The sequence below is a fragment of the Petromyzon marinus genome, chromosome 10, assembly GCF_048934315.1.
Source record: "Petromyzon marinus isolate PM22_M1 ecotype Great Lakes invasive population chromosome 10, UKy_Petmar_22M1.pri1.0, whole genome shotgun sequence".
In the NCBI taxonomy this organism is placed as follows: domain Eukaryota; kingdom Metazoa; phylum Chordata; class Hyperoartia; order Petromyzontiformes; family Petromyzontidae; genus Petromyzon; species Petromyzon marinus.
In genome coordinates, this window is record NC_133676.1 from 8,033,275 (window position 1) to 8,058,557 (window position 25,283).

General features: G+C 49.7%; 1 protein-coding gene across 2 annotated transcripts; it reads right to left on the reverse strand.

Moving 5' to 3' along the window:
• Positions 1–1,316: 1,316 nt before the first annotated feature.
• On the reverse strand, positions 1,317–23,660 carry LOC116940989 (tumor necrosis factor receptor superfamily member 16-like). 2 transcript variants are annotated; one of them, XM_032951494.2, is made up of 6 exons: positions 23,122–23,660; positions 15,721–15,856; positions 13,885–14,244; positions 6,258–6,591; positions 5,205–5,329; positions 1,317–4,863 (listed from the first exon to the last, which is right to left on the reverse strand). In XM_032951494.2, exons 1-6 carry the CDS (start codon positions 23,221–23,223, stop codon positions 4,502–4,504), a joined length of 1,419 nt encoding a protein of 472 aa, XP_032807385.1. In that variant the 5' UTR covers positions 23,224–23,660; the 3' UTR covers positions 1,317–4,501. The 2 variants fall into 2 exon arrangements, with proteins under 2 accessions (XP_032807385.1, XP_032807384.1); XM_032951493.2 differs by having other exon boundaries at positions 5,205–5,338; positions 23,122–23,653.
• Between the last annotated feature and the right edge of the window lie 1,623 nt (positions 23,661–25,283).

Genomic DNA, 25,283 nt, shown 5'->3' on the forward strand with positions numbered 1-25,283 from the left:
ACCTTCTAAAAAAAATATCGTATGGTCTTCGGCTCGCAGAGAGGTCAACAAAAGAAGTGGGTGGCTTACGAGTCCGGTTTTCAGAGGCGATGAGACTCAATCTCAATGTTTTTTTTTACCCCCATTTCAAGTGAAATTTGCAGGCGATTCATTGATATCACTGGAATGTGGAAAGTCGCTTGTAATAATGCAGCGGTTGCCTACGGGTGCACAAACTGGTTATCCTGCCGCAGGAGAAGTGCAGCGATTTCATCTGCCCACGTCTGATGGCATCTCATTCGCAGCCACCGCCAAATTGCCTTTCAATTATTCAATTTAGCAAGCTGTACGCGTCCCCTGAAACGTGAAAACGTCACTTAGATACCATCTCTAAAGTGCAGCGAGGAATCACCACTGGCAGACAGTATATTTAACACTGTGTGAGTTTGTAAATTAGCGCCATGCTCCTCCTGCAGAGGTTTTCGCAAATTGCGCTGTACGGCTCTCCTGTCCGTTTTTCGGGTCGAACCGCGTGGCGTTTGGCACGATGTCCGACGTTTCGCTTTGCGTGCTGCAGCTACTTCAGGAACGGAAAACAATGTCATGTATGTATGTTGAAACTTCGCACCGCACGCAGACAACCGTGCTAACCGGAGGTAATGATAAGCAGTTGCAAAATCGCTGAAAACAATACTAACCAAACGTTTTGGTGCATATCTCATCGGACGACCCTGCCCATGGCACACACGTGGCTCTCAAGGACCGTGCACGTCGATCCGGGGAAAATCCTTCCGTCTCTACAACACGTGGGACCCTCTAATAAAAATCCATTGAGCATTATATTAAAGCCTTATCTTGCAAACTTTACAAAAAGTATATATTTTTATCCTTTTTTCTTATAAAACAGTACCCCGCGTCTGTTTCAGTGTTTGCGTGCATCCCAACACACAGAGAAAGAACAGTTTACGCTGACCATACACAAATAGAAAATGCACATTTTTTTCAAAGGACTTTTTTTCGACTGAGTTTGTAGCCTGGAACAGAATGCGAGTCCCCTTTTAATCCTCACAAGTTTAAGGAAACTTAAAAAAGTAAACACAAAAGGCATATTCACTCCCCCTCCCTTTGTGTGATTGTGTTAACTATTTGGAATTCTCTTTCATTGTGTCCTTAACAATTTTTTTAAAGCAGAGTCCTGACCTTTTAAATGTGAGCTGGATTAGCGGGGCGATCCCCGAGACACTTTGAAACGCTGTGGCGCTGGCATCAGTGCCATTCTTTTTATTATTTTAAACAGCCAAACCACTTTGGCGTTGACGCAGTTATTTCACAAGCCATTTGCGATCACTGAAGCGACTTTTATTTACATTTTGCTGGTCAGTACAGGGGTAAAATTCGGCGCAATTTCAGTACAATGTCAAAGGAAGAGCACGGCTCGTAAAGCATCTGGTACATTTCCTCCTGTTGTAAATGTTATGTATGAAGTACAATGAGATAACAATAATAATTATACAAAGCAGTGGGAGTACTTGTTTACACATTTGCGTCTGGCGTTCCAAACAGCAACAGCTTCAGCCACCTCCATTCTAAAAGGTAATGGGGGGGGGGATTTATATACAGTGTACAGATTATATACAACGCTGCACTTCATATGAGACAGCAAGTTGATCGTCAGGCTTGGCAAGTTCATGGATTATGGTTAACATTATTTTTTAACCACTAAAGTTAATCTGACGTGATGATGTTGACGATGGTGATCATCATCATCATGATCGTGACCACTGGAGTTGATCTGACGTATGCATGCCACGGCAATGGTTCACCTCTATCGATTGTGCTCTCAGGGACTATTGCTGCTGCTGAGTTTAATATTTCAGTACTTTGTGAGACAGTGTGAAAGTTTGTGTGACACCAAGGCTGCGTGAGCCGGAGACACAATCCACACATTAAATACACACCCACGCTTTGCTAGAAAGAAGCATGCACTCCTTTGTTGTTTACTGGATATTGCCTCGTTGATCACCAGATGTGGCATCCGTTACAGTGCTGAAATTATTCATGGGTTATTTAGAAAAATCGATTGTTTAAAATTAAATCGATCTGTTGTTGATTGCATCGTAAAGGTGGGGCAGCTGGCCTGCATTTAAAACTACTGGAAACTCACCGCACTGCACGCCCAGAGTGCACAGCGGGAATGAGCGGAAAACTATGATCACATCGACGGCGTCGTCAATGCCATCGAATCCTGTGCCAAGACGCATGTTCTGAGCCACGCGTGCGGAAATTGTATAGCTATTTATGTAAATGCCAGGTAAATGGTTTGCTCTTTCAATAAATCGATGATTGAACTCAATAATCGAGATATTAACCGATCACTTTAATGTTCGATGTGTTCTATATGCATATAGCAACAATCACTTACACATTAAAAAACAACGATGATTGGGGGGCGAGGGGAAGAACTGGTTAATAGCAAAAAAGAAAAAAACAATGAGAAATACAAATTTCTGCAATTTAATTTGGGGCACTGCCTCACGGGAGTGCAAAATCCATGCCAGCTCGAATTCCTGCGAGCGTTTGAGAGAACGCATTTCAGTTCATGCAGGGTCGCGTGAACCGAAATATCACACAGGGACGTCACAATGATGGACAAACCCCCCCCCCCCCCCCATTTTCAAATCCAGTTCAAACCTAAAATGTAGGCGTGGCAAATAGTGCACAACCTGTACTCAGCAAACGCCGACCAGTGCATTACTTTTCAAAGCAACTGCAGTCCTTGTTTGAAAATAATAAATAAGTTGTGCTTCGGGGGCTCATGCCTGGAGTAATTGGTATTTTTTTTCAACCGGGTGAAAGTGAGGTCCGTTCATGTGCACGTCACCGCGCGTACTGCCCACGGAATGCACGAACACACGGGACCACAGCGAGCAGCCGGGACCGCAGCGAGCAGCCGGGACCGCAGTGAGCAGCCGGGACCGCGCTAGGCGACTGCGCGCAGTCTGTAGCACAGTGTGAATCAGATAACGCAACGATTTAACGCGAGGGGATGTGGGGGGGGGGTCAGAAGCAGGGGGTGACACATGGAGCTGGACAACGGACAGAAAAATGTGAAAGTATTCTAAACTACAGTATTTGCCTTCTCAGTTACTGTTACTTATTTTAGAATATTACCGTTAATATAGTGTGGACCTCTATGGCAGATCCGCGCGTAATCTCTCACATGCCCTGCTTTCAAACTCCGTTCAGATGCGTGCTTCCACAGCGCCGCCGTGAATGGCCATCGTTTGATGTGGACGAAAAAAAACCCATTCTGCAGCTGCATTCAGACGAGGCCAAGGCAGCCTGGTTCCCCTTAACTTTCCGAGGAATGTTTCGTGAAACGATTCGTTGGTGGTGACATCCAGTGCAGGGCAGCGGCGTTGTGTAGCATTCCAGTCGGCCCAACATGTGACTCAAGTCCGCTGTCATGCGTAGTGCAGTGCCGTTGCATTAGACAGACGCCACGGTAGGATTAAAAAAAAAACTATTAAAAGCACACATTATAACGAGAGGCAAACATGTGCGCATAATCTAACATTAATGTGCCGCGTATGGAGGGAGTCTCAAGCCACCCCTATTTAAGAAGGCGTGCATAAATTCTAACCGTCGATTGAGGCCGTCTCTCCTCTGCTTGCGCTCTGATTGAGGAAAGGAGAGGTGGTGAGTCCTGTTGTGGAGGACTGACGATTGAAGATATCAACACTTTGCGCTAAATCCAAGACCCGACAGAGAAAAGGACATTTCACAGAAGCAACATGATCATCCTTCGTGGTGACGGGAGCTCTCCCACTACTGATTCCTGCCAATGTGACGGTGTTGCGGCAACTGTAGAAAATCTGTCACCAAACAACCACATGTACCACTGCCTAATTAGTGGGCGTGGGGTGGGGGGAATTTGCATGTGTGAAAGACTCATGTCAATATCTTGTCATTTATTTTATCAACTTTTTTTTCCCCTCCAGAAAATTGTGAGTAGGCTAAATACTCACAAGTAGGATACATATTGATTTGAGCCAAACAGCATGGCAAATATTTTCTTGCTGGCTGCTGACTTGCAAAGCTGAGTGTACTTCCCATGTGATAAATCAAGGTCCATGCACTTCTGTAATTAGAAACGTCATTTTTGCTGTCCTGCCAGCATGATGAACAAAAACACTAACTGCGGGTGTTTGCTTTCAGTGCAGGGGCATATCTATCAAGTGTGCTGGTGGAGCCAATGAACCAGGTCCTATGGGCCAAAGGGGCCCAGCCACTCGAGTTCGAAGAGGTGGGAAAATTGGACAGGGGCCTCCAAATTATTTCATCTAGTCAGCCAAGCTTGGTCTGAAAAATAAAATAAAAATAAAGAAAACAACATTACAACGTAATTTAGAAACGTATTTTTTTTTTAATTCACCTTCCTCTCCTCCCTTTTAACATGGTCTGTAAAATACAACCGTGGGCTGACGCTAATCACGAGCTGAACACTGCTCCCGGACGCCGCTCACACCACGGACATCGCCGTGGTCTCCTGGCGCAAGCGGGCGATGACGTCCCCGCGCTGCAGCCGGCCCAGCGCATCGACGAGCGTGTCCTGCGTGGAACCCGGGAGCGCCGCCCATGCCACCAGGAGGGCCTGCGCGGGCCGCTCCTCCCCGGCCAGTGCCTCTGTCTCGTCGGCATCGTAGCCGAGCGCCGCCGCCAGCCCCCGCCAGCCGCCGCCGCCCTCCTCGTCGGCAGAAAGCAGCTCCTCCACCTCGTCACGCGTGTGCGCCGGCAGCCCCGCATAGTTCCACTTGCCGGCCTCGCCCACGCGCCCTCTCTCTCCGCCGCCGCCATCGCTACCGCTGGCGCCGCCGCCGCCACCTGTAGAAGCCATGAGCAGTGGCGTCAGCTCATTGTTTCATCGCGGCGAGCGACTGCATCTGTGGCAGTTGCTGTGTGGGGTTGTGGTTCACAGCCAGCCGGCCAGGAGCGGCAGACGGAGGCCAAGGTGCTGCATCAGAATTTGTGTTGCCAAAATGTATGGCTATTTCCGCGCAAGTGGAGCAAGTGCAAGTTTGGACCATGGGTCGCAGCGGCCCAGGGATCACGCTACAAAGAAGGGGGGGAAATTATCGTTGGCATGGACTCGAGTGGTGCGAGCGATGCGAGTGGTGCAGCGTGACCCGCCACGTGGTTGTGTGATCTCCGTGTGGCTCGAGTACCAGAGGCAGTGGGCGGCTGCGCGCCGTGCGTGTCCACGAACACTCCACTGTCCTGGTGCTGCTTCTCGCCGTCGGCGGCCGCGCTGTACTCGCCGCGCGCTTTGCTGCCTTGAACGTTCTTACAGCTGTGCCACCTTCGCGCAAACACGCACACACGCACGCACACACGCACGCACACACACGCACGCACGCACGCACACACGCACGCACGCACGCACACACGCACGCACACACGCACGCACGCACACACGCACGCACGCAGGCACCAAGACAACGAGCCGGATCCACCAGTTAAATTCGTAAACTATCAGTGCAATCAGCGAGCACCCGTTGAAGATGGAGTGGGGGGGGGCACAGCCACGCTTGGTCAACTTTGTTTCCCCAGTGATGATGTTTATGCATCCAAATGACAATGAAATCCATCTTATCCATATTCCTAACAAATGATACTCCTAAACCACCCCCCTGCTCCCATCGAATTGAGCCATGGAAATGCTTATTATTTGCGATAAAATTATTTTCATTATCAGCACTTATCCGTTGTTGATGAGTCAACTGGAAGTTGCTTCCCCGAAGCATTAAAATAACCCTTTTATTCGAGTCTTTGTGCAAATAAGAGGAGTGGTGTAAATTAATCATATTATCTGTGTTTATCAATGCTTTACTGCACAGGAATAAAGTCTAATTTTGCATGGATGAACGTGAATTATAGGATCTGCGCATCTAATCAGATAGGATGCACTTCACATCACTGCACGAAGTGGGAGTTTAGACAATGCTACCGACTCCTTAAGGGGAAAGTTGATAAACAATCCTTGAAAAAAATCAAAATATCAATTGACATTTTTCCAAGTGTTACTCATATGGTAAACTATACAGTGTCATGAAAAAAATACTTGGAACTGCTCCTAAATCCGCATCATTTCCCAGGAAGTCGCTCGATCTGCCGCTGGCCACTTTGGCAAAAATCAATTGCGAGGGAGAGAAAATATCCTAAAAAGTTGCTAAATCTGGGGACAAAATCGCTAAGCTGGTAACACCGTCTGCCCTCACCGCTTGAAGATGACGTAGGCGACCAGCCCCACCACGACAGCTGCCATGATGGAGCAGTAGACGGGGATGATGTCGCGAGACTGCCCGCCCAGCGGTTCCTGGCTGCTGGCCGGTGTGCCGTGCGTGCTGTTGGCCACGCCGAAGGGGCCCCCTTCCTCCTCGCGCTCCGGCTCCCTCAGGCGCGGCCCCGGGGCCCCCGCAGCCCACGCCGTCCCAGCGCCGCCGCCGCCGTCAACATCCCACTCGGGGAGGTCGAGCTCGTCCGGCTCGGGGCCGCGGGGGGACATCGTGCCGCGACCTTTCGGCAGCAGGTCCGGAATGCCGGGGTTCTTGTCTGGGGAGCGGGGACACGTTAGCCGCGAGTGGGGTGAATGAATATTCATGGGATCGCTTTTTAATTGATGTAATGCGATGTCTTTTTTTTTTCCGAAACCGATTCATTAACGTTTAAATAAAAAATATAGCGCACATTGTAAAGCCACAACAATGGGCTCTATAGTGAGGGTGGCCAGAAGTTTCAATATGTATTTATGCAATGCTATACATATATTCAAGTGCAAAGTAGTGAATGATGTTGTAATCATATGCATTATAATTACGTGTTGTTAATATATGAACGTGTATCGATCCACTGCTGAACGAAGGCCTTCCCATGCCGTGTTGTTCATTGTGGTTGTTTGATCATCATTCACCACGTTGGTGAGTACCAGTTCATGAAAGGAGTACCCAGGACCCATTCAGATGAGGCTCACCACTCGTGTTAACCATGGCCAGGAATAATACTCAGGTTGTGAGCTTGGTATAATATAACGTAGATGAATCATGCATTTTCATATTTTGAAAATAACATTTTTTTTTGCACTCTGTGTACAATGCTCTTAATGCGACAACATTATTACACAAGCTGAGAATATGCAACCAATCTTGGGATGCTATCTTAACATTCAACTTTAAAACGTGTTCAATGGGAATGGGCGTAACATATTTTAGAAGCAGCACAAAACGGCAACTGCGGACGTAATGTAGCAATCATGGAAACGTGCTGTTGTTCTCGACAAATTGCTGAAGCACGTGCTTGTGTTTCGGGGTTGCTATGCTGTTAAGCGGAATACCGCTACGGCATGCTCACTTTTAATATTCTACTCCGTAAAGCTGGGCAGCTTCAGCTGGCACAGTTTTGGACGCGCGCACGCGCACTCACGCATGCGCACGCACGCACATTAGGAATGCAAGAACTCTCGGTGTGCGTCTGTTGCAGTGACCACGCTCTCCACAAGACATCTGCGTGTGACTCGCGCAGACACAAAGGTCTCAGCCACCAGTTGTGCCACGAGGGAACGGCGCAAGGGTCCGGTGTCACCTAGGGGTGTGGGAACGAAACACTTTCAGGGGCAGCTCTCTGCGGCAGGCCAGACTTAATAAGAGCTGCAAGGGCAGTATTATCGGCGGATGCATTAATAACTGCCGTCAGAGGCCCCCATTTTCATGGTAATCAGCCTCTATTACGCCATTTGTTTACATGAAGCGCTTGAGAACTTATTGAGCGCTCCATTCACTGGCGGCGTGTAGGGGCCGGGGACAATGGCCGTCGCACTAAATCCTTTTACGGCCCGTGTGGAGTAATCCCGTAATGAAACGCGGCACCCAGTGCCATGGCCCTGCCATGCCTCCCCCTCCGTCATTCTCTACCTCCAACCGCTGCGCGCAGGCAGCGTTCCCAGCAAAAGGAACTCGCGCACGCAATATAAACTGCCGAGCATTCACTCCAATGTTTCACAGGAGCTTTATGTTTCAGTTGCAAACGAAGCTATGATTTTTTTTCTACCATGAATGCGGCGGATCGTCGGCGCAACATCGCCGCTCCAAAAAAAAAAGGATAATCGCGAGAGGGCACCGAAAATAAATGAGCAAAAGCCCCTCGGTACGTTGTGAAAGGGCAATGGCAAGCGGCGTCGCCGGTTCGAATGCGCGACTTATGGTTGCTTGAAAAGACATCCAGTGATAGATGTCAAACCTGCGTTAGGATTAGTCGTTGACAGGAACATTTTTTTGTCCGTAATGAGAACACTTTGCCACCAGAGGCTGATGGTGGGCATGGTCCCACTGTCACTCGAAGGCCCAAAGGGCCCCGGAGATGAGAAAGAGAGAATCAGATGCTCACCTCCGGCACGTTGGAAACGGCGGCGCGCGACTCGCCGCTCCCAACTACGATCACCCCTAGGGCAAGACCCCCCTCACCGGACCAGTCACCTCACAGTGGGTCCCTGTCGCCATCCACAGAATGTGAAGAATGTGGCTCACTCGAGTCCGACTAAATTTCTCTGGCTGCACGTTTTTATGTTTTAGAGTCGATCGATGGAATTATCTTCCCCGCAAATCCATGCCAGCTGCATGCTCGCCCGGTCTGGAGCTCCACGTGTAGAGTTGTGAGATAATTTTTTTATGGATGTCTGTGATTTTTTTATACATATATAAAATATAACTCGAATGTATCTGTATGTTTCACGTATATATGTGTAGAGGAGTCGCTCCCTTGGAACACATTTTCCCACCGAAGACGGCTGGACACCCACGCTGCAGCCAAACTCACCGTGACCGATCTAATGGCATTGCCGGGACAACGGGCCCAGGCACGTTCCTCACGGGAGCTCTGCCCCTCTCCCCGACCCCACGTCTCCTGCCGGCCGGGGACCCAGGGAGGGACGTCCACAATGGGGTGAGACGTGCCACGGCAGGCCAACCCCGGTGCCTTTATGTGCGTGCGAATGTGCGCGAGTGTGTGCATGTATATGAGTGTGTGTTGGTGCGTGTAAGTGCACATGCACTTATTCAGGCTGCGCAAGTGTGAGAGTACGTGTGTGCGCGTGGACAAAGGGCGAACGAGCGTGCATGAGCGCGCTCGTGATTGGGGTAGGGTCGGCGCGTCGTGGGTGGGAGTAGATCAGGCAGACTTCTATGTCTGCTCCACAAACTCGGCTCTACGTTTAGGGAGAGCACATCCGCATCGAGCCACTCCGGTGCTCTCCCCACTCGCCTCATCTTGCCTTGGCAAAGGAGCGAAGGGAGTACCAACGTTCCCCCACCAAACACAAGTTCGCGGGCGGCTCTCGTGGTGGCGAAGCCTTGGGTGGAAATTGAGCACATCTCGCCTTGCGCCGCAGCACTCATCGTCTTCACCGAGCGGATGCTGAACAACCCTCGCCGGTATTTAAAGTCAAGCTCTGATGCAGATTTACTCGAGTGTGCATACCACGTGTAAGGAAAACTTGCGTTTGGCACTCATACAGGGGTGCTCTCGGTCACGTGTGTTTCCTAAATCAAAAGCCTTGCGCGTCGCGGCGATAGCGGGCACTTTAATGCCGCCGCCGCTGCTTACATCGTAAACCGAGCACATGGCTGTCCTGCCAGGCGGTGCGACCTCACAGCCCGGACGTGCCTGCCTGTGGACCCCATCGCCCTGCACGCCACGAGTCGCCCTCGAGAGAATCTGGCCACGGCTGAGCAAGTCGTGCTCCTGCTGCTGCTGCTGCAGAGCAGATTTGAGCGAATTGGCCACGGCGGTGGTGGTGTGAGCGCTAATTGAATTAAGGGGGACTAGGCCTGTCACACTGCTCGGCTCTGATAAGGCACACTAACCCAGTTATGCTGGCATGTGGGTGTGTGCGTGCGTATGTTCCCGTGTGTGTGTGTGTGAGGAGTGGTGGCGCAGTGGTTAGTGCACTGTGGTACGAACCAGGCACTGACCCGAGTTCGAGTCCCGCTCACGACCAATAACTTTGGCAAATATCTGAATCGGTCCTGGGCATCCCCTAGGTCGACTCAGCCTTAAACGAGTACCTGGTGCGGTGTGTAATCATCAGCACTCGTGAGACAAAATCAGCGTAGTCCTGGCCACCCCACCCCCTCGTGTGCCGTGCTGGCATTCATGCAAGTGTGTGTTCCCATGCATGTGTGTGTGTGTTGCCATGCATGTGTGTGTGTGTTGTCATGCATGTGCGTGTGTTTTCCCATCAAAATGAAAACAGAACCTTCTGTCCGGAAACATTCTAGCCGAGTGGATTGGACCGAAGCTGGCTTATTTTTAATGCATCAAGGATGCAGGTTCGAATCCCCATCAGATTTGTACTTTCTATAACCTCTCCCTCGGCTACAGGGTCTCTCCGCTGAGTGACACCAGTGATCTTTAACAAGTATATACGATATATTTTTCTATTTAAAAAAAGCACGTTTTCCTACAACTGTACATACTTTTTTTGACTGTTAAAATTACGGAAACATCTCACACCGTTCCATAACAACGCAAACTGTTTACCCAGGATAGCTTCGACCGAGGAGTCTCAAGACTTTTTTTCAAGAGCCTCCTGCATTGCTGATGTTTCACCAGCTCCCTTGAATGAGTGTTTTGGCTGCATGCGGTTGGGAAGTGAAGACAACGGAGAAAACCCAGCGAGCGCACTCGGGGGATAAACTCTGCACTGCCATGCCCTGGGCAAACATCCCGCAGCCCCACACCTACGACACCTGACAAGCCGTGGTGGTGGTGGTGGTGGTCACACAAAGCTCAAGCCTGTTTAGCTTCTGATATCAGGGCATATTCATGGCAATTTGGTCAAGGATATCATATGTGTTTTGTTTAACATTTTCCGGTATGGTGACCGACACTTATTCGGTAATGTCTTCTCTGCACGTGGGGTATCGCAGTGCAACGTCGCGGTGATGCCAAGCGTTGAATGCTCCTGCCCAAAAGCACGCGTCATGGTAGACCGTCCTGCCAACGATATGTCTTTTAAAAAAAATGCATACTTCAGCGTTTGAATGTTTTTTTCTTCCTCCCATCCTTAGCCATGCCTCTGATATTATATAACACGGTAAACATTGTCGATGTGGTAATCTTCACGTGACATTTGTAATTTTATTTCACATATATATGAAATTTGAAATCATTTTGTCGACGTGACTTTCTGGGAAGCTTTTTGACTGCCCTCACATGTATGAATAAGTAAGTAGAGAGACATTTTACCTCATCACTTTTGATGCACTTGTGCTCCCTTCGGTATTCATCTTCCCCATTGTTGCCATTCATAAACAATAACAAGGACCAACGTGCCGGCTATCCCTGATTACTAATGCCCCATCCATTATTGAATCCAAAATGAGCCCAGCGGACTGCGACGCTCCGGCAAAGAAAGATCAATACACTTTTTTTGAGGCTGGAAAAAAATGGGGGAGGGGGGGTGGCATTTCGTCCTCTGTCCTTCTGTATTTTTTAAAGGGGGTTCCCCCCACCCCCCCCCCCGCCTTCCGACAGTTCGCTTCAATTAGGAGCCAGCCCACGGTGTGAGGTCGGGCTGCCGGGACGGATTGACAAAAGGCATTACGACCGGCAGCACCTGATCACACGAGTCCCTGGGCACCAGCGAAACCTGATCGCGTCGGGGAATAAAGGCGCGGGCGAGAGGGTGGCAGCTGGGACAGACAGCGGGATCCCGCGCCTCGCCCTGCGTACCCGGGATCCCCGATCTCCCCCGCGCCGCACAATTCAATGCTGTATTCATGACCATGCTGCGAACACCATACAATGTGGCGGAGCTGTGTGCCACAAGTGCAGGCAAAATCCTTACAAAGCGTCCGTTTAAATGTCACACCTTCACGACGCAGATCAATGTTACACGTATTCTGCACTTTCAAATATTCACGAAGTGGCCTTTTGAATGCTTAATGAATAAGGCCAGCGTAGAAGAAGAGTGGAGGTACATCTAGAGCCACTTTTTCAGGGCCACTTTGTCCGTTCGCGGCTGGCGAGGGGAGGAGATTGGGCGGCACTCCAGAGTACTCGGGTCGGCGGACACAGAAAGGTCGCTTCCTAAGGTCACGTGGGTTAAGGAGAACAAGTGGTCAAAGAGCAGAGGGCATTGCTAACCTGGGTCATATGGGCTTCGTTTTCAGTAGGGACCTCTGGGTCGGTAACATTATGCGTCGGTGCTAAGTGAATTATGTTGAAGCATGTTTGCGTGTGTGTGAGTGTGTGCTGGGGGAGCGGTAGTTTAGCGGTTCGCACGCTGTGCAACGAACCTGGTGACCCGAGTTCGATTCCTGCTCATGGGCAACACCAGTTACGATTATCGGAATTTGTTCTGGGCCTGTCCTAGGTTGACTCAGCCTTAAATGAGTACCTGGTGCATGTGTAAACATCGCCACTTAGGAGACAAAGGCAGCCAGGGATAATGCTGGTGTCGTGCCGGCCATCATAGGTGCTCGCTAATTACACTTTCCCCATTCTGTTAAGGCTATATGAGGGATATGTTTCTTTGTCAGACCAAATGTGGGATCTTAGTCATATTCTTGCGTGTACAGACCTTTATATATATTCTCAGTTTTGTACGTTTTATTTTATGTTCAGTGCTCTTGAGATGCCTTGAGCGATTAATTAATCGCTGTCTTTAAAATGCCTAAATTATGCATCGGTTGGGAGGCTTTTAAAATAAATAATATAGACAAGCATTATTTAAATAAACGTATTGATATAAAATTTTAAAAATTGTAATGTGCACAAGTAACATTACATCCCTTTTATTTACCCAAGAAAGCCTCACTGGGTCACAAGATTCATTGTCAGGAGGGTACCGCTAGATTGGAATGTTTGTCCATCTCCATTAATGGGGGAGAAGGCCAGAGTACCCGGAGAAGCACACAAACAAGAAGGTAACATTTGAAGCTCCGCAGGGAATCCATTGGTGTGCTGCTGCCTCACAGCCAAAGCCCACAACATCTGTTATTCTCAAGCAGTCACCAATCCAAATATTGACCCCGGCTCAATGCTGCTTAGCTTCCGAGATCCAATAAGATCTGGTGTTTTCAAGGTGAATTGGTCATAGGTATAGAAACCGTTTATTTAAGACAATTGACTGACTTCAAAGACACACGCGCATGCGCGCGCCCGCACACACACGGGCAGACGAAGCCAGTCTCTCAAAGAGTCTCTTTTCATGCCATGCCCAGCTGATTCTCCAGCAAACACACTGAGCGAGCACGCCACACGCAGTGAAATAGACCATAACCGTCGTCTGCACAGCTCCGTAAGGAGGTGGTTATTATTAAATCCTTGTTAGCTGCAAAGCAACGGTTCCAGGTTGTGGTCTCTACTGGTCTGAGTGCTTAAAGCAAAACAAAAAAGGAAAGCCCACCTTTTGTGTATAAATAGACAATGGCCCTTTTGTATGTACCTAGTTTATTCTCCGGAGCTCGCCGTTTAATGTGTTTGTTCCATACCCGCATGGACACGCACATAGGTGGGAAAAGTGTGCAGGGGCGCCAACGTCGCGTTACATAAAGATGCATTCATTTTTTTTAAATGTGTAAATAATGCGTTAATGTGCAATGTTAAGCAAAGGCTCTGGCAGTAGCCCGCTGGGTCTAGAAAACACTACATTCAAATAGCAATTGGTCGAAAAAACGAATAAGCGAACCTCTTGAATAAGAACCCCCAAAAGGTCGCTAGACCAAGAGACAATCTCGCCGAGTTAGCAACGCTGACGGCACGGGACTGGTTGGGTCGACAGCACGGGGGTGGTGGTGATGGTGGTGGTGGATGGGGGCCGTGCAGACAAGAGGAGAGGAGAGTACTCACCGAAGCAGATGGTGTCGGCGCTCGGCGTGCACCCCTTGAGCTCCACCTGGTCGTCAGAGCAGCTGGCGCACGGCATGCACGGCTCGGTGTTGCTGCTCCACTCCGAGTAAAACCCAGGCGGGCAGAGCTCGCAGGTGGCGTCGCCGTCCGGCGAGCACTGCGACACGACGCCCGTGCCCGGCGGGCACAGGCGGCAGGGCACGCACGCGCCGTCGGCGTCGCGTGCGTGCAGCCCGTCGTCGCACTCGCACACCGTGTCGTCCGCCTCCGTGCAGGGCGAGCGCACGCGCGTGCCCCCGGGGCACGTGCGGCACGGCAGGCAGCGGTCCGTGTGACTCCACGACGACGAGAAGGTCAGGCCTGCGCGGGCAAGGAAGGAGGCACGCACAGCAGAGGGGGTTGGGTAGCTTTTGCTGGATCAGACGAAAACTGAAACCTTTTGTTTTTATTTATTTATTTTGTTTTGTTTTAGCAGCTAAGGTTCCGTTGAGCTGCAACACGGCTCTTTTTCACAAGCAACCTGGCCACAAAGGAAGGCTCAACGAAGTGGCTTACCATCACGTGGTAATTTGTAGCAGGCAAATACGCTGAATGCGTGGCGATTTTGCGTACAGTATGGAGGGGAAAACCAGTTGACCTGGAAAAAAGATCCACGCGACCACGGGCGTAACATGCAAACTACAAATATACAGGTTTGGGATCGAACCCACGACCTCCCGTATACCAAGCGAGGTAGTTAACATCTCGCGATAGTTTAAACCTCATTATCCTCATGATCATCAAAACCATCATCATCAGTAGCAATGATCTGGTTCACAGCTGGAAGGACTAACCCAGACCGTGACCGGGCAATTCAGGGAATTGTTGTGATTCATGGCGCTATTCGATTCAAGACATGGTCAGTTTTCATCTCGTTTTTATTATTTCTCGTTTGTACAGTTTTGTTTACCCCATTGCCATAAACACAAGAAAATCCATCATCATTGGCCATGATCTATCCGTGATTTAATTTAGTTGATTTTTTGTTTTATTTTATTTTTATTTTATGTTTACCTACGTGACTTTACCGAAAGAACCAAAGAATATGATCTAACCGCTCTTGGATGAAGGCTTTCCCAAGCTATCGCACCTCTCACGGTCTCCACCATTGGTAATCATCTCGTCTAGCGACAAATCCTACACAGGCCAACTTACTGGTCAATGCGATGTCTCTAATTTGCGTATATGGTCTCTAAACCACCTGCACAGTTTGTATTAAGAGTCAAAGTGCCTTTCCGATCGAACGAGCAAGTGTGCGACATCACATACATCTGTAGCCCTAAGGCCACGATGAACGAGGGAGAATGGAAGGGCAATCATTGCTCAATGCTCATGCGTGTCTATCTCAGTCAACTATCTTTTGGATCACTCTGTACATCTGTATGCATGCATGTTGAACTTATTTCACACCGCACGTAGTAAACCATGCTAATCGCAGGTGCGGGGGAAGGACAACAACTAAACATAAAAAGCAATTCTAAAGATTTGCAAACTATATTTAAAAGTGGAGTGGCTTCCTAATATCAGAAGGAAGAGCGTTTCAGTCAGGCGCCAAAGCGCATCTGAAAGCGCGCGATACGGTGACCACCTTTGGTCACCATGCCGCTGTGAGGATGACCAGAGTTTGCGTGATGGTTCAAGCTCCCAGCAAGGTATTGTGGTTCGTTTGTGGCAAGCACTTCGCGTGTATTGAGTGCGACCTCATAACGTATTCAGGGAATTGCAGAGTTGCCCGGTGTGTGGTGCACGGGTGTGTGCATCTCCCGCGTCCTCTGTGCCGCGTGCAGGCACACTCACTGTCGTGACAGGGCTCGCACTGCGTGTTGTTGCGTCCGCGGCAACTCTCGGCCATCCCCCAGCCTGGCCCGCACTCCTGGCAGCAGCGGCCGTCGCCCGTGAACTCATTGCTAGGGCACGTGGGCGCCCCGGTCACCTGTCGCGGGACACACACACACAGAGACGTGCGCTGAGATTTTTGAGACGCGGCGCCAGGTTGGGTCACGGAGGACGCGGAGATGCGGAGTGCACGGAATTGTGCCGGCACTCGATAAGGGACACGGAGCCACGCTTGCAGAAAGAGACACCCGGAGGCACAGGACGAAGCTGGGACTCGGAGATGTGATGACGCAGAGGCACGCTGAGCCTCGTAGACAAGTAGGGGACACGCGGCGATGCTCAGACTAAGAAGCACATTGAGGCACGGAGCAACTTCAAGCATAGAGTCACTTTTACAACTCATAATAAAGGTTTTTGGGTTAGATCGCGTTATTTATAAATGTGTCGTAACCCTCCACCACCCGACACGGCCAATCAGCAAAAAAGTGTCACGTTGACAAAAGACAAATAATTCACTACTTTAGCCCACCGGTGTGTTGAACAGTGAATCCACAACATTTACAGTTTGAGTACGACGTTTCGCTGGTAAATACATCCAGCATCATCAGGCAATTCGCCAGAATGGTAAAGCCCTCGCTTGCTCCCGGTTTTAAATAGAGCAGCAGGGTGACGTCATCATTTAATTCATATATTTGTCTTTTGTCAACGTGACACTTTTTTGCTGATTGGCCGTGTCGGGTGGTGGAGGGTTACGACACATTTATAAATAACGCAATCTAACCCAAAAACCTTTATTATGAATAATATTGGTCGCGAAAGCCTACGTGTTAAACTGACTAACCTCTATGGGGAGGATACTTTTCTTAAAACCAGAAAATTGGAGAAGCTCCGCATTAAGCGGATGAAATTGATATCTTCACTGGCGTTCCTCAAAAGGTGCAGAGATTCAAAGGTAATACCAAACGCAGTTACAATACCCCCCCTCCGCCTCTAATCACTGCACCTGATATGAGTTAAATGATGACGTCACCCTGCTGCTCTATTTAAAACCGGGAGTAAGCGAGGGCTTTACCATTCTGGAGAATTGCCTGATGATGCTGGATGTATTTACCAGCGAAACGTCGTACTCAAACTGTAAATGTTGTGGATTCACTCTTCAACACACCGGTGGGCTAAAGTAGTGAATTATTTGTCTTTTGTCAACGTGACACTTTTTTTGCTGATTGGCCGTGTCGGGTGGTGGAGGGTTACGACACATTTATAAATAACGCGATCTAACCCAAAAACCTTTATTATGAATAATATTGGTCGCGAAAGCCTACGTGTTAAACTCACTTTTACAACCCAAATTGAATTTAGTGCTGGAAGGGCCCGTGACGGTGAAATTCTCGTTACAGTTGAGCTCCATTTGTAATCTCACCCCCCCCCCCCCCCCCCCCCCTGTGCGATAGCAGAGGCACCTTGAAGCCCCCACACAGACTTCACGCACAATGGCCACTCATCACACAATTGAGGACGCGTCCATCATTTCAGCGTGTCCCTCTCCCAACCCCCACCCCCGACTGCCACGTAGAGCGAGCGAGCGAGTAGCGAGCGGGGGGGGGGGGTACAGCGTTTACACAGCCTGGTCCGCTCGTGCATTTTAAAGAGCCCTCCCCGCACAGCACGGGCAATAGAACTCCATTGTGCTGGCACGGAGGAGCAAATAAACGCATCTCGGTGCAGGCGGCAACGCGTCCTGCCCCCCCCCGCTCGTCGACTGAGTGACAACGCCACAGCACAAGGGGGCATTGACAAGACCCGCGCGCTTGGCGCGCATCGTGCGAGGCGCGGATAAAATAACAACCAGAACGCTCTGAGAATGAGACGCAGCAATTAAACAGATTGCATCAGCCCGACACATGTGTGATAATAGTAGCCCGTTAATGTGCTGTTGTGCAGCATTGCAATAACGATTTCAAATGATAATTATGATTATATTTGACAGCCCTTTGTCAATCCACCGGTGGGTGAAGGCCTCCCCACGCCATGTCGGTTATGAGAGGCTGTTTGACCATACTTCACCACGCCGGTCAGTCCCTGGACCAGTTTAAATATCACTCACCACTGACATTAGCCATGGCCAGGAACTTAATTCAAATGAATAGGTTTTTTAGTGATGTGTGCTAACCGTTAAGCCACCACTCCACCTGGTGTGGAGCATTGTGGGTAATAAAAATTGTGTTTAACCACTAGGCTTTTCTGAATAAAATCTGTTTATTTTTATTAGCCTTCATATAGATAGACAGATGGTCTTTATAACCAGGCAAGAGCCCGTTGAGACCAGCAGAAGTGTCTTTCTGGAGACACATCTGCTTGACCTTATCATATGCTTAATGCATGAGGTGTGACTGTATTGAATGTTGCATACACTGCATATGGCCACATTTTAAGAAAGGTGAATTAAAAAAACACTTAGTTCATATCTATCAGATACAGTGTATACCTAGGCAGCATGTCCTGCACAGTAAAACATATATTTGAAGCTCAGTTAGCTTCAAATGTCACTGCATTTACGCCTGTATCAAGCCGTATGGGAGGCACAGGATAACTCTTTTTTTCTCATGAACAAATGTTTTAACTCACGTGGGACAACCCAGGAGATGGAGCCCGCCCATGGGTGTGAATCTACAAGATAATCGCTGTCTCATCTGTTGCGTCGTATCTGCCAATAGCCATAGCATAAAGTGAAAGGGATGGAGTTTGTGGAGTGCAGTGAGAATGGTCCAATCTCTGTGGGTCAGGTTCGAGGTGAGTAGCCAGTTGCAAAAAAAAAAACCTCTAATTATTGTTCGTATTTCCTAATACTGTACTTGTAATTGCGAGAACTATGATTCAGTGCTGCATTCACTTTTAAATAGTTTAAGTCAAGGTCTCTGTGGGTGTGGTTAGGGTCAGAATAGGGTTCTGGAGAGGGGTCTCGTTAGGGGTCAGGTAAAGGTTTGTATAGTGGTCAGTCTGTGGGTAAGGATAAGGGTCTGGAAAAGGTCTGGTTATAGGTCAAATTATGAGGGTCAGATCATTGGTCTAGGTATGGGTCTTGTTCAGAGGTGGAGTCTCGATATGGGTGAGGATAAGTGTCTAGGAAATGGGTTACGATATCGGTGTGGTTGGGTCAGATTAGTGGTCATGTTAGGAGTAAAATCATGGGTTAGGATCATTGAATACGTAAGGTCTGGTTATAGGTAGGGATGGAGGTTAGAACAGGTTTTTTTTTATCTCGGGGTTTTGATTACGGGTTCCGTCAGCAGCTTGCATAAGGGTCGGATTATTGTTCAGGCTTCGGGGCAAGGAAAGTGACCACGTTATGGGCCGTGTGGTTGGGGTCCAGATAATGGCTAAATGTTACGAGTCCACAGGGGGCGCGCGTCCAGTCTGGGATCCGCATAGGGTCAGGGTCAGGGACCGTAGGAGAGGGGACTGGGGTGGTGGTGTGGTGAGGACGTGTGAGCGTGGATCGCGCGGGCTGCTCTCTTGCCCTCCGCTGACCGACCACGCTGGGACCGGCGGCTGCCTCCCTCCTCTCCATCTGCTCCGGGGGTTCTCGCGGAATGCGCTGCGCTCCGAGAGAGCCGCATGCCACTACCGCCGCCGCAGCGAGACGCGGCGCGCTCATTAAACTTAACGACTGCACAAAAAGGAGCTCTCGTGTAGCTTCAACCCCCCCCTCCATCCTTGCAGACACCCCTGGCATGCGTTTAGCTGAATTAAAATGTTCCTAACCCCCCCCCCCTTTTTTTTTTAAAGGCGAGGCCGAAAGCTCGTTAAAGTCACCACCGATGGTTGAACACAAAGCGGGCCAATGTGCCCTGCGGCTCTTTGCCGTGCGGTTTGCCGAGTCTCGGAGGGGGGGTGGAGGGGGCGGCGAAGAGTTGCGAGCGACTGCGCGAGTCACGGTCAACTTCGTCTCCACCTTATCACTCAAACGACTTATCAGTCAAAAGGGTTCTTCGACATCATCATCATCAGCAGCCATGGTCAGTCCGCTGCTGGATAGAGGAGGCCTCACCAAGCCGATGTTAATAATCCACCTAAAGCGCCTCTGCACACGAGCCGATTTCAACGTTCCATCTCTGCGGTGAGCGTCCCTATCGGAGGCACTCCCTTCCTTGGCTGTGCGAGAAAGAGCAGAGCACGGATCTAAATCTTACATAGACGTATTAGCTGTCGCGCCTTCGAACAGAGAGTGAGAATAGCGGTGGTGCGATAGTGGTGGTTGGTGCTACACAGCTTTGATCGGCACCTGAAGAGACAAGGGTTGATGGATCACGTACTGATTTGTGAAACTCCCCAATCCCCCTGGTGTGACAGATAGACACGATGTGGCAGTGCAGGTTCGTCAACCCATTTGTATGGACCTTTGAGTAATATCCCCTTATATCCGTGATGGCTTTTCTCCGGGTTACTCTATTTTTCCTCCCACACGAAGACAAACGCTTCCTTACTTCAAATAAGTGAATTATATGGATAGACATGACGTTACTCTACACGTACACGGTATATATAGCGTTCACTACTTCAGCGAGCTGAGAGTTAGATCCACATCTGCCCTGCCTCCCTTCCCGTTTACCAAGCCGCATTGACCAGCGGTGATGCAGTTAAGGCAAACAAACAGCTTCCCATGAGCATCGACACGACTTGGGGAGGCCTTCATCCAGCAGCGGATTCACAAAGGGGTGTAAATGATTAGAATTATAGTCCCTACGGGGTGGTCTGAGGTCAAATACACGAAATGGCGCGGCAAACTATTGTTTTGTTATCTGTTTCAGCATTATCAGCGTCACCGCCAACGGGGTGAAGATTTCGGTTTGTCTCGAACGTGGCAGCCAAACTCGGAAAAAAAAAACCGGACACAACCCAGAAAGGAAGAGTAAGGGGGATAATAAAAAAACACATCGCTGGTAAGAAGAAGAAGAAGAAGGAGGAGGAGGAGGAGGGGGAGGAGAAGGGACACCTCTGCCACATGTGGCAGGAAGCAGGAGGGAAGTGGCGATAGCGCGTTAAATGCCTTCGCGCCTTGGGAGACTCGGCCCAGACAGGCAGACACCCACCATCCCACTCCAGCTCAAGCTCACGCTGCTGTGTGGTCGGGGAGTCCAAAGCACAGGGCCGACGCAGGGGGGTGTGAGAGGTGTGGGGGTCGGGAGGCGCTGGTGGGTGGAGGGAGCGGGTGCGGAGCGGTGCAAACGGAGTTGGAAGAGGGGGGGGGGGGGTGGCACTTTGCTCGAGTCGCCGCGGGGACTGTGTCTTTGATTTGGTCGGTATGCGCATTTCAAAAGGCCCGTGGCCACATCGGCTGCTGAGCGAAATGGGGTTCCCGGACAGACACTTTTGATTATTTTCGACATCCGCCGAGATGACGCTTGGCCACAGAGACGTTTCGGTGGCCCTTTCATGCCCTCTGGGCCAAACAGTCACCCTGATAATTACAGCCCAGTGCTGTTTTTTTCCTATATTGCACCGACAAAGTTACACCCACAACTCTTACCCCACTCCCCCATCATCCAAAACTCCCTACCCCCAACAGAGACTTTTCGCCCTTCAATCTAAAGGGCCCTGCACTAACCACGAATTCCCAAGCCAAACACAGTCGTACACACACACGCAAACACTGAAGACAAAGATCCCCCGTGTGCCGTACACGGACCGTTGGGGCTATGAAAGCCAGCAACGGTACACGAGGAAGGAGGGTGCCGTGCACTGCAGCAAGTACTAATTTAATGCTGAGTCCACCTAGGGGACGGCCACGAGCAGTTCATGTATCAGGTCGATAAAATTACTGCTCAACGCAAAGATTTGCATCGAGCAGTGGATATATCATGGCTGATAATGTACAATTTTAGCAAGTACGTGCTGTACTACTATTTAACAATTACAAAGTACGTTCAGTATATGAGTATATATTATCTATGAAGCGAACGTCCAAACAATGAGCACTTTCAAAATGTAGCGCTTGACTCGTCGATTTTTTTTATTATTTCAAAGCGACGTTTCTGACTATGACCGTGTGGGTTGGTCTATGCATTCACGGAGGCCTTCCTGTCTGTTGTGCACGCTGCCGTCGCCAATATGGATATATCATGTGTTCAATCCTTTGTCACTCCACTGCTAGATGAAGGCCGTTTCGCGCGTGGGATTATTTCAAGGATGTCGGTGCGGTTTGGGAAACGGGAAAGGGGCGTCCAAATGGACTAAGTTCAGATGTCACTCGCCACTAATGTTAGCCGTGGAATTAAACGTGCCTTTATAGCGCAGTGTGCTCACTATATGTTATTATATTAGACTGTGTAGAGACCTATAATCTAAGATAAAATGAACTTATCACGAGAAAAGGGAACAGTTGACGCCGTACAATCGCCATGTGAACCACATTATACGAACGAGGATTGTAATCAGTAGGACTCAAAAAATAAACTAAGAGCGGTATTTTATTTTAACAACGTTTGAGACTCCCTTTTACGTTAGTGGAATCATGTGGGATGTGAACTAAGTTCAGATGGGCAATGCCACGCGCATCAGGAAACTTAATGGGCGAAGTAGAACCAGGAGCAGAATGTTCAACAAAGTTCCTTCTTCTGGAGAGAGAGAAAAAAAATCCCCAGACATAATCCACGCGCTGCATTACCGAAGCCCCTATCATTATGCCACGAATCGTTTACACTCCGTGGCAAGCAGGCTCACTGATGACAGAGATACCGAGCCTGCATTAAACAAAAAAAATCCCACTCTAACCGATGACCAAAGCGCACGGAAGGTGGGTTACCCTATTTCGTCAGATGTCAGAAGCTAAGTAGGCGAGTTGAGCCTGGCTAGAACTTGGAGGTAGGCGACCAATCGTGCACACGGACAAGCGGTCGTAGGCTTGCGGGTGGCTACGCTGTGGGCAGCAGAGGGCAGTGCAGGCAAATCAAATATTGCGTTCTACTTCTGTGCTGTTGCGTCGTGCGGTACTGTGCAGTACCCGCTTGTCTACTTTCACCGACCCTCAACTGACCAGCGTGGTGAAGTATGCCTTCCACAGACAGCGTGCGGGAGGCCCTCATCCAGCAGTGGATCGACAAAAGAGCTGTACGTGCCCGTTACACACGACAGCCCAGACCAGCGAGAGCCCAAACATCGCCGATCCAAAAGCATGCGCGCTTACTAAATGCCCCGTTACCATCACCATTACGAATGCCCGGGGTATGTGGCTTAATGTGGCCACAAAACGATAGGCACGGCGAAGTCGCGCTTTCTTATGCGGAGTTCGATCGTCAAACATGCGCGTACAAACTTGAAACGTGAAACACAGCCCCCACGATCAACAACAGCCCCGGCACTTACCGGGGTCCCGAGTCGCAGCAGTAGCAGCAGGAACAAGACGCTGCCGCTGGCCACGGCTGTGGTGGTTGCAGCAGCTGCTGCTGCTGGAAGCCCCTGCTTCATTGTGGCAACTCAGTGTGGCTCCAGCCGACTTGAGTGATGCAGGAGCCGAAGAAGCCTCTCCTGGTCCACTCCCACTCAACTGTGCCCTCAGCTGACCAGGTGCACGCGGGCACAGCGATGGGCTGCAGCAGATAATGGCACAGCGATCGTCGTGAGAGGGTGGTGGGCGCACGGGGCAATGATGATGATGATGAAGCGTGTGTTGCTGAAGCCTCTACAGCGGGCAGCAACGAAGAGAGGTAGGATGAGCAGGAGGAGCAAGGTGGTGACTGCGAGTAGTGAGTGTGGACGGAGCGCTGTGAGTTGCGCTATGAGGAAGAGGATGAAGAGGAGGTGCTGCAGGCTGCGTGAGAGTTGCGCAGCGCGCCTCGAGATGCGGGCAGCTCCCGGAGTCTCTGCTGGGAGCTCCGAGTCGCGCTCCTACAAATCTCTCGCGCCTCTCGCCACTGATTGGCTGGAAGCCCCGGGCCGCAAGCCCATTGGCTGGTTTGTTTTGGTTGTAATTCATGCTTGTGGGGTTTTTTTTCTACTTCTGAATTCTTCATGAGTATGGCTTTGTGTCGTCATCATTAACATGACATCATCCGCCACGGTGAATCCACTGCTGGATGAATGCCGCCCCGTCTCACGATACTGTGTTGCAATAATACGCTTAGCACCTGCGCACGAAATGTTCTAATCGCTCCATCTCCTCGGTAGACGTCCTCTTTGACGCGTGACATTCCTTGGCTGTCTCTCCGTTATCAATATTATTCTTTGACCATCGTCCACCATCCCTTATAGCCGTGACGTGTCCTGCCCTGGCCCACTCACTTTTCTGAATAGTTTTGATGATATTATGAGCTGAGTACATGCTCTCCAATCCATGTGTTCACTTTGCTATCGTTCAACTGACTGTAATTCTAAACACGTATCTTTACAAATTTATTTGCGCATTTTTCAGTTTTTGTTCTAAATAAGTTTCGGCAATGACCGTTTTCCTTCGAATAGCAACTCGTAACTTCTCTGCTCCCATATTGTCATGTGGCTATCCACAAAGCAAGCTGAATGGTTTGTCTTCAACGCCTTCGTTGAATATCAACCAAGGTTCACAAAGGTTAACAATGCGGTCCGCGGACTGGCCAGGCTTTCCACGGGCTTTCTCACCGAAGAGCAGCAGTAACAATAATTAGAAGGCCAATACATCAGTGAGACCTGCGTGTCCCTGAGTGTCAGTAATCACGGTGACGAGGCCACGCGAACCGTCCTGACAATGACGCTAATGCATTGCACGGGGCAGCATCATCGACAACATCAATAAGCGTGATCGCATCGGGACTGGCCATTAACGTCAACATCGACCGCTAACCATTTCTACCCTGTACACGGGTATGTATGTGCAATGCAAACGCATCTTGTATTTGGTCGGTAACGTTTTTTTTCTTACCGAGTGATTATCTTGTTGTCGTTGACCTGGCAATACCACCGGGTTTTGAAATAAGTAATTTATTTGTTCAATTATAATAATATGAGTTTACGATAATGACCTGGACGGCCTTTGGCAATCCACAGCTGGATGAGGAGGGCCTGCCCACGCCTTGCGGGTCATGAAAGTGACTATCAGGCTGCGCTTTGGTCTACGCGGGTCGCAAAACACAACCGAAAACACAAACCGGCTATTATCTTGCAGATCCACGTTTAGAAAACGTGCGTTGAGAGCATTTGGATACTCTGTATTTCCACGTGATAAGCCACGTCCTTGAGCTATCATTTGTGATAGCCAAGCCGCTTCTGAAAAAGATCTATACAGCTCGGTAGGTCTTACCTGGTAAAATAAAAAGCTTCGTTTTAAATAAGGTAAGGTTGGCTTATGCCCCCCCAAGGTCTGCACACATGAGGCCCACCACTTTGAAACGGCTCCCCAAACTATATATGTGTGTCTCCGCCGTCACTAACAGGCATCTACAGCCGCACTAATCGGCTTACCAGAGGGCGATTGTTGTCGTTGACCTGGCAACACCACCGCGTTTGTAATTGCAGCTCGCTCACCCGTCACCCACTCACTCACTCACTCGGGAAGC

What these genes read in the sequence shown, in the direction of transcription:
- LOC116940989 (XM_032951493.2), bottom strand. Translation starts at nt 23,223, where the DNA reads ATGAAGCAGGGGCTTCCAGCAGCAGCAGCTGCTGCAACCACCACAGCC. An exon ending in TGCTGCGACTCGGGACCCCG is followed by an intron (nt 15,857 to 23,121) that starts GTAAGTGCCGGG and finishes GTCCCGCGACAG; the next exon opens with GTGACCGGGGCGCCCACGTG. An exon ending in GTGCGAGCCCTGTCACGACA is followed by an intron (nt 14,245 to 15,720) that starts GTGAGTGTGCCT and finishes TTGCCCGCGCAG; the next exon opens with GCCTGACCTTCTCGTCGTCG.